The 8225-nt window shown below is 40.9% G+C and overlaps 1 protein-coding gene across 1 annotated transcript; it reads right to left on the bottom strand.

Annotated features, from left to right (window-relative positions):
* Window positions 1-421: 421 nt before the first annotated feature.
* On the bottom strand, window positions 422-7282 carry tmx1 (thioredoxin-related transmembrane protein 1). Its single transcript, XM_085391591.1, has 8 exons — window positions 7041-7282; window positions 6592-6707; window positions 6287-6332; window positions 4826-4954; window positions 2657-2702; window positions 1356-1457; window positions 1161-1227; window positions 422-1068 (listed from the first exon to the last, which is right to left on the bottom strand). The coding sequence occupies exons 1-8, from the start codon at window positions 7202-7204 to the stop codon at window positions 836-838; spliced, it is 903 nt and encodes a 300-aa protein (XP_085247717.1). The 5' UTR covers window positions 7205-7282; the 3' UTR covers window positions 422-835.
* Between the last annotated feature and the right edge of the window lie 943 nt (window positions 7283-8225).

Below are 8225 nucleotides of genomic sequence, written 5' to 3'. Positions count from 1 at the left end.
ATACAAGTGTAGCCACATTTGCATTTGATATACTTAAAATATTTACCACAAAGCTTGTGGCTGAGTTTAAATTAACTTCACATGAATAAAAGAGAAAACGAGCATCACTGTTTGCCGCACTCAAACCCAAGTCTAAACCATAGCTGTAACACGACGGCTAATACAAACGTAAAGATTCCTACAGTTGCTTCAATTTAAAAGCCTCCATTTGGTAAGAAGGAGGCTTTTATAGTGAAACAGCCACAGAAAAGTCAATGTGGGAAAATATCAAATCACTCCTTTTTTTTTTTTTTTTTTAAAATCTGCAACAAGCAAACTGAAAAACTAACATTTTAGACGTCCTTCGCCACGTTCTCGCCATCAGACACAGAAAGTGGAAAGGTGTGTGAACATTAGGGTTCAAGTTGCAGATGAAATCAAATTAAATGAAGTTATATAACACATTTATTTAAAAAACAATGCATAGCATAAACATCGTTGCAAAAATCCAGCCGCACTGCACGCCATACCTAAACCTCAGCCAGACCGTTTGTTTCAGAAACAGGTGTCTGGAGCGCTGCTTTTCTTTTTCCAGGTGGAGTCTGCTGCTTAGGCTTAGAGAGAGAGCAGAGGCGAAAGTCTAAAGCTCTCCTTTAAAAAAATGGGGGAGGGAGAAAAAGAAAAGAAGTGAGGCATTTTTAGGATCTTGGGGGTGAGGAACAGGACCAACGGGAAGATTTTGGACTCTGCTCTAAAAGAAACAAACAAACAAAAAAAAAACACTGCTGCTCAGGAACTTGGCTCCTTCAACTCTGCTGTCTCAACGGTACTCGTGTCAAGAGGAGGCTCTCTCTCTCTAAGTGTCCTCTTCCTCTTCCTCGCCCCGGTTGCCCACCACCCGCTTCCTCAGGGCGTCGTCAGGGAAAGCCTGCCCCCTGGGTTCAGGGCGGCCCTCGGGAGATCCTCTCCGTTTTCTCCAGACCTCGTCGTGGTCCTCTTCTTCCTCCTCCTCGTCATCTTCCTCGCCATCAGCCTCAATGGCATCCTCTTGTTGCTGGATTAATCTCGCCTGATCCATAGTCTGTTTCTCTGCACAGCAGCATTTGGAGCAACAGTCAGTATCTTACTGTATATAACATAAATGTGAATTAGTATTTAGTCTAATCTATTACAAAACTCACTTGGGTAGTAATCGTGAGAAGAGAATCTTCTTGAGGGGAAAACGAAATCTGCAATGAACACCAGTAACTGCAACAGACAAGACAGGATTAACCGTTAAACCACTGGGAATGTGTGCATTTGTGATGAACGATGTAAGAGCTTCAAAACAGAATCATTTCGGTTTCATAATGACAAAGCGCGGCAAAATTACTCACCAGACCCAACGCCAGGCCAGAAAACAGAGTGGCCAAGCCAAAGATAACATATGATCCCCAAACGGGAATCCCCAGCTTCTCCGTCATGTAGTTATGACAACGCTGGAAATCACAAGAGACGAGATATTTCAACCCACATCAACAAAGCATCCCAATTCAATTATTCTTTAGATCTTTTTTAACCCGTGCTTTTGTTTATATGTAGCTAAAATTCATATCATCAATAGAAGGGTCCAGTGAACATCTGGCGCCACCTTCAGGCCACACGCTGAACTGATTATACAGGTACAGCAGGGTAGAGCGCCAAAGATTTGAAAGTTGAATCTATAGTTTTTATAGCTTATATATACAATTTAGTTCTTGTTTTAACAGCTACAGTTCTGTGCAAAAGTCTTAAACCTCCCCTAATTTCTTTATACCGTATTTGGAAAATGGGAAAAGGGTGCAGAGATTTATTGAACATAGATGGAAATACAGAATAAGAGACAAAAAGTGAGCTTCTTATAAGCTTAAGAGTTAATTTTTGGTATGACCACAGCCTTAATGCTTTTAGGGAAGCCTTTTCTATGATTTCTTTAAGCAGTCTTCAGGAATAGAAGCTCTTCTTTGACTGCTTTTTGTTCAATATGCAGCCAAATGCAGTCAATGCCAAAAGAAAAACTTTGTAAGACCTTCAGACAGTCTGGAGGACGATTGCTCAAGACTGTTAAAAAATATTCACAAGAAAGCGGGACTCCTTGGAAACAAATGTAAAGAAATGAGGGGCAGCTGAAGACTATTGCACAGTTGTATCACAGCTGAACTGAATTAGATTCGGGAATATTCATCAGCAGCTTAACAGTAAGATATCACGACACTTAAACTGTCATTTAAAACAAAGCTGCCAACGGAGATACTCAAAATATATTTGAAACATCAAGTATGTGGTAGAGTTTACTTGTGTCCTGGTGCGTTTATCAATGTGTAAAGCCATTCTTAAGCCATCTGTCATAACCCCATGCAACTGATGTATGTCTTAACTCTGCATCCTAATTCAATTAAGCTGGGCAAGGCTTCCCTCAAAATTTCCTGTTTCCACCTATCTGAGTAATGTTTGATTACTCAATTCTCTGTAAGGTCCACTTACATTTGTTTTTCATCCAGTGTGCCAGCTCCGTAAAACTGGATTAGAAGTTTACAATTTGCACATGAAAGCAAGTCTAATTTCAACATGTAATTTCACTTTAGGCGTGACATGCACACAAAATAAATGCTTAATATGCATAATAACCTACAGCACTGAGAGAGAAATCCTCACTTACCCGGATAAACATGGAGAGCTTGAACAAAGCAGACATCGAATTCATTCTGTCAACAGAGGAGGGGAGGACAGCGTGTAATATAACACTGTTTCAATCTCTCACGTCACTACAAAGCCAAGACAAAAATAACAGGAGCGGCACAGGAGGGTGTGCATTTGTGTCTCACTTAAAAGCATCATGAAGAAAAGAGTAAACACTTCAAGTGATTTTCTGCTTTTTCAAAGGACAACAGTGACTCATTATTATTAAACTAATTGATAAATGGAGAATGAATCATTTCCCATCACAAATTCTACCTTGAACATGAAGCAGGGCTCTAGAGTGCGACCAAATTTTTCAGTGGTGCGACTAAAAAAAAAATATTTGGTTGCACCTGTGCGACCAACTGTTCGGGTAGCAAAAAAAAAAAAAAAAAATCTGCAACCTTCCCTGTGGTCAACAACAGACACACATTTTGCCCCTATCGTGGACTAAACCAATCAGAGATAGTCAGGGGCGGGACCTCTCTGATTGGCCGTGGTCCAGTTGAAAGTGCAGGTGGAAGTGGGAGGTGAATAAAGCGATATTATTCATTAAATCCTGAATCGACTTTTAAATATAACTGTGTTTTGCCAGAAATGCCAGATTCTCAGATTAAAGCTCACAAAACCATTTCAACAACAACCAAACAGCAAATGAGAGCAGGTACACGGATTCCACACAAAGACGTAAACACAGAGCCGACGCATCAGAATCAACTTTGTCTTTCTCGGCTTTCTCACCCGACGGCCCGTAGACGGACACGCTGTCGGAGCTTAGCGATCCTGATGCGTCCGGTCCGCGCTGTGTTTACGTCTTTTTGCGCTGATTCTGAGCTGCAGGTTTTGTCTCTCCAACCAAAATTCACCGAGCCAGCAGCAAAAGAAGCAGCAAACTGCGCTTCACATTTGATCAATGTCATCATGAATTTTGCTGTTTTGCTTCCACGACTATTAAAAACACACTTCATGCACAGCTAGCTCTCTCTCTATCTCTCTCTGTACTTCAAGAACAGTTTCCCGTCTCCAATCTCTGTTTTCTGTATTATTATTACCCACCAGTCTACCGTTGTTTACAGCGCTGTTGGCTGCTGTCTTTTTCTTTTCTTTTTCTTTTTTTCACTTAAATGACTTCGGACAAGAAAGCCTATTTTTTCTGTTGTTCAATACTGAAGAAATTTAAACTTTATATGCAGAACATTGTAGAATATTTTTAAGGTTATCTGCTATAAAAAGCCAGACCAGGAAAATCTCCTTCATGTTTTTCTGTGTTTTATTCTCAGTTACTTTCACACAAAGGCATCTGCTGTGATGTTCACAATTCTGATGAAGTCAGTACTGATAAATGATCAGAATTATAATATTTTTGACTGTCTGAGGCTAAGCTGAATCGAATCGGGACTTTGAAAACCGGAATCGAATGGATTATAGAAATCAGTGATGATACCCAGCCCTAGTGAGCAGCCTAGGCACGACAGAAGTGGATGTAATAATAATAATAATAATGGATTGGATTTATATAGCGTTTTTCTAGGCACCCAAAGCGCTTTACAATACCACTATTCATTCACTCTCACATTCATACACTGGTGGAGGTAAGCTACAGTTGTAGCCACAGCTGCCCTGGGGCAGACTGACAGAAGCGAGGCTGCCATATTGCGCCATCGGCCCCTCTGGCCAACACCAGTAGGCAAGTAGGGTAAAGTGTCTTGCCCAGGGACACAACGACCAGGACAGAGAGCCCAGGGATCGAACCGGCGACCTTCTGGTTACAGATGCGATTCCCAACCCCCTGAGCCACGGTCGCCACGGATGTAGCTGTAATAGGAAAAGAACTATTGCTAACTTTTCTGTTAAGTTAAGGCCTGATCCTTCTGAAATTCATAGCCAGTGCTCTGACACGGTGTCATCAATCTTTGAATGCTGAAAAAGCACAGTATATCCAGAAAAACACATTATATTATATAAATTATTATAAAATTTGTGTGCGCCTAACTTTTGTGCCGGTACGCCTAACTTTTTGAAGTTAGCCGTACCTGTACACCCATGGCAAAAAGTTAGTCTAGAGCCCTGTGAAGGAAAACTGATTTAACTAATAACCCGGGCTGATACAACTCTAGCATTAATAGCATAGAGAATTACTGAAACTCACAAAAAGGAAGACGGTCCAAACCAAGAGGAAACCGGCTCGACTGCTTTCCATTTCTGGTCATGAACGAAGCTGAGGAAGTCATCTTTAGTGCGAGCTCCCTGGTACTTGCGGAAGACGCCGTCCTTAGAGCTGAAACACACAGATTCACACAGATAGGGACCATCTTATCGCCTGATATACTATCAAAAAATGCGTGCATTTAGCAGCTATAGTGGCTTTGAGCCTGAGAGCTGAAGTTGAGCGACAAGCTGCAGGATAAAGTAGTGAAGTGATAAAGATTTGAATTTTCTCCACTAAACAAATGAAAAATGATTGAATGAAGTATTTTACTGCATCAAGGGAAAGTTAATTTATTTGTGCTTCTACGTTTTCATGTCATGATTTCTGCATTCTCCTGAACCACAGGTCCAATTATACGCCACTGCCAATTTATGAAGAGATAATGTGTCATTTTATATGATGAATTTATTGTTGATTCCAAACAAACAAACAAACAGAAATGCATAGGTGCTGCTCACCTGTTTGCTGCGGATTTTGTAACTGTTAGAGCTGCAACTGCAATTAGTAATGCTATGGATAGCCATCAGGAGCTGAACTGTAACTCCTTTTTTGTGCTCCTAATGTAATAAACCTTCAATTTGAACTGGCAGTGCTTCAGAAGGATAAATTTAGATCTGTTGCTAATAGACAGGAATAGACAGGAATTCAAGAGCTCAGCCTGCACAAATTTGCCAATTCACTACAAACAAACATACACACACCCAGTATATAGCTAGTACTGCACATATAAACTGAAGTGGCACAGCCAGAACAACTAAAGCAGAGCCACTGTTATAAACTGTTTTAGTCAGCCAAATAAACAGTGCAGAGACACGGGTCAATCTTTCAATACTCACTGTGAGCTACAGGAAAATAAACACACTACTAGTTCAGGGGCACCAAAAAAGCCTCAGGTTATTCTTTTTTTTTTTTTCACTTAAAAATTTGGTCTGTTGCAATCTGAAAACTTTAGCTTCAACTCTGGCAGTTTAGGCTAGGTAATTTTGAAAACTATGTGGCATTTTGACTGTACTGCATTGTTACTGGAAACATGAAGGAAATGTGGAGAAAAAGACAGCAGGTTAGACTTGATCACAGGGTCAGAACTTACTAGTTGTTCCTCATACAAGACTAAATATAAGATTAAGACTGAGAAGGGGCGGCACCTTTCCATCCGAGTCACTGTGGAATAGTTTCCTACTGCAGCTACTTTTAGCTGATTCTTTGAACTCTATGGCAAACCAGTTAAAACGTTTTTGTTCCTATCCTATAAATCCTATTTCTGCTACTGTACTTAAGAGTCCCAATGCAAAGTTTTCTGCCGTCCACAGACCAAACCATGATAAAACAACAGCTTGCACAGCTGGGTTAACTCATTTAAAAGAGGAAGTAAATAAAACCACAAAATAACCATGAACTTACTGGTATATAGTAGGAAGTGAAGTGATGATGAATCGCCCGCTCAAACCTTAGAAAGGGGGGAGACAAGTACACCAAGTGACAGACATGTTGAAGTTATCTTCAGCTACAGACCAACATTAGTATTAACACCTTACAAGAGGCTGGAAAAACAATGACTGACTCACTGCAGAGTTGCCATATCATTGCCAAATCTGTAACATCATCCTTTCCAACACAGAGAGGTTTCCTGAACTGACCTGAAAGCTTTGTTTCATGTGTACAAGTCATTGTGTAGTTGGTAAATGGGAGCGGTCATTCAGACCCACCTGGCTGCTCTGTCACATCCACTTTTGCTATGTTGACCCCCATGTCCTCTCCCCAGTCCGCAAACTCCTTCCACGCTGGTTGGAGCTGCTGGCACGCTGGACACCAGGGTGCGTAGCTGATGGAGATCAAGTTTCACAAAGAAAGACGCAAATCAGGAGCACAATTATCACTTTCACCGTGCAGATAACCACTAATCTACGAGTTATTATGAGTCTGTTATTTAGCAAAGTGAACCCCATGCAACTGATGTAAGCTGGTTAGCTAAAAATAGCAGCTGTTAGCAGAGCTGAACAATTTGAATTTGTCCTGACTACATGTCGAAATAAAAGATAACAATTAAATAAAACTAATGACCGTTGCCTTTAGACGGCTGGACTCGTGTTTATGGGAGTTTAAAAATAAATCTAGCTGACTAGTTGTGAGCACCGGACGTTAGCAAGACACTGACAATTCAATCATCCATTCCCCAGTCAGGATCTCCTCCCAGTTAGCATCCGTTACTTCTTTGAGACTGTCCGGCTTGGCCAAAAGTGGCGACGTTGTAAAGCATATTCCCAGCAGTGAAAAGTATATCCATGACGTGTGCTTCGTTTGCAGAAGTAAAGAAAACATGTTTGAGCCTCTGGTGCTCTTGGGTGCTACTGCTGCAGCTAGCTAGCAAACACGCTGTGCCTAACTTCCGCTGTGCGCCTAAACGTCACCGGTCAGCTGACGATTCAAATTATTTTTAATTAATTTTTCTCCAAAATATAGCTGGAACCATACATTTTCAATGTTTATTTTATTTCTTAATATTTATATTTATTTATAAATATTTAAAATGTATATTTATTTATATATTTGAAAATATATTTAATCTGAACAATTTATAACTAGAACAGTTAGTAATACCTGTTTTTATGTTTTTATTTATGTATTTTTGTTTTATTTCATGAATCCTCCTGGCTTTACTTGGCAAATACACTGGATTTTTCTTCATTATTCCTTTTGTGTTTTAAAAAATTAGAAGCATTAAAGGGGAGCAGAAATGTGCTTATTTACCTTATATTTTTTCTCATCACCCATGATCTTGTTCTACTTCCTCCAGCTGCTCGCTTTTGGGGTTGGCACAACTCCTCACTGGGGTCCATCTCACCAGCATCCTCTTCTGTCACACCATTCCTCTGGAAGTCCTCCTACGTCCATGGACTTCTCTGCGGCCATCCTCTTTTATTCCTGCCTGCACCTCTCTTGTCCACTGACTGTTACTTCTCCACCTTCACTACTTTCACTCCTTTCCATCTTTACTGTTACACCTGTCTCCTTCTCTTTCACATTCATGTATTCTGTGTTGTCTCTGCTGACTTTTATTCCTCTCCAGGCTCTCTTACCCTTGTTCCCTACTCTCACTATAGATCACGTCTGTGAACATCATAGTCCAAGGAGACTTCTGCCTAACTTCATCTGTCAGCCTGTCCATTACCACTCCATACAAGAAGGGCCTCAGAGCCGATCCCACCCCCTTCTTGAACCAGTCTGTCACTCCTATTGCACATCTCAATGCTGTCTTGCTGTTCTCATAAATGCACCAGCCCTGACATGCTTTTCCGCCACTCCTGACTTCCTCATGCAGTATCACAGTTCCTCTTTTGGC

This window comes from Rhamphochromis longiceps, linkage group LG19 (assembly GCF_057381845.1).
Source record: "Rhamphochromis longiceps isolate RC_006_pf linkage group LG19, R_longiceps_female_GT1.1, whole genome shotgun sequence".
Lineage (NCBI taxonomy): Eukaryota > Metazoa > Chordata > Actinopteri > Cichliformes > Cichlidae > Rhamphochromis > Rhamphochromis longiceps.
This window is presented reverse-complemented; position numbering and strand designations above follow the sequence as displayed.

Bases quoted from the DNA above. Each gene is read 5' to 3' on its own strand.
- tmx1 (XM_085391591.1), bottom strand. From the start codon at position 7,204: ATGTTTTCTTTACTTCTGCAAACGAAGCACACGTCATGGATATACTTT. The intron at 6,708-7,040 runs GTCAGTGTCTTG...GATCTCCATCAG, and splicing joins GGGGAATGGATGATTGAATT to CTACGCACCCTGGTGTCCAG. The intron at 2,703-4,825 runs GTGAGTTTCAGT...CTCTGTTGACAG, and splicing joins TTTGGACCGTCTTCCTTTTT to AATGAATTCGATGTCTGCTT.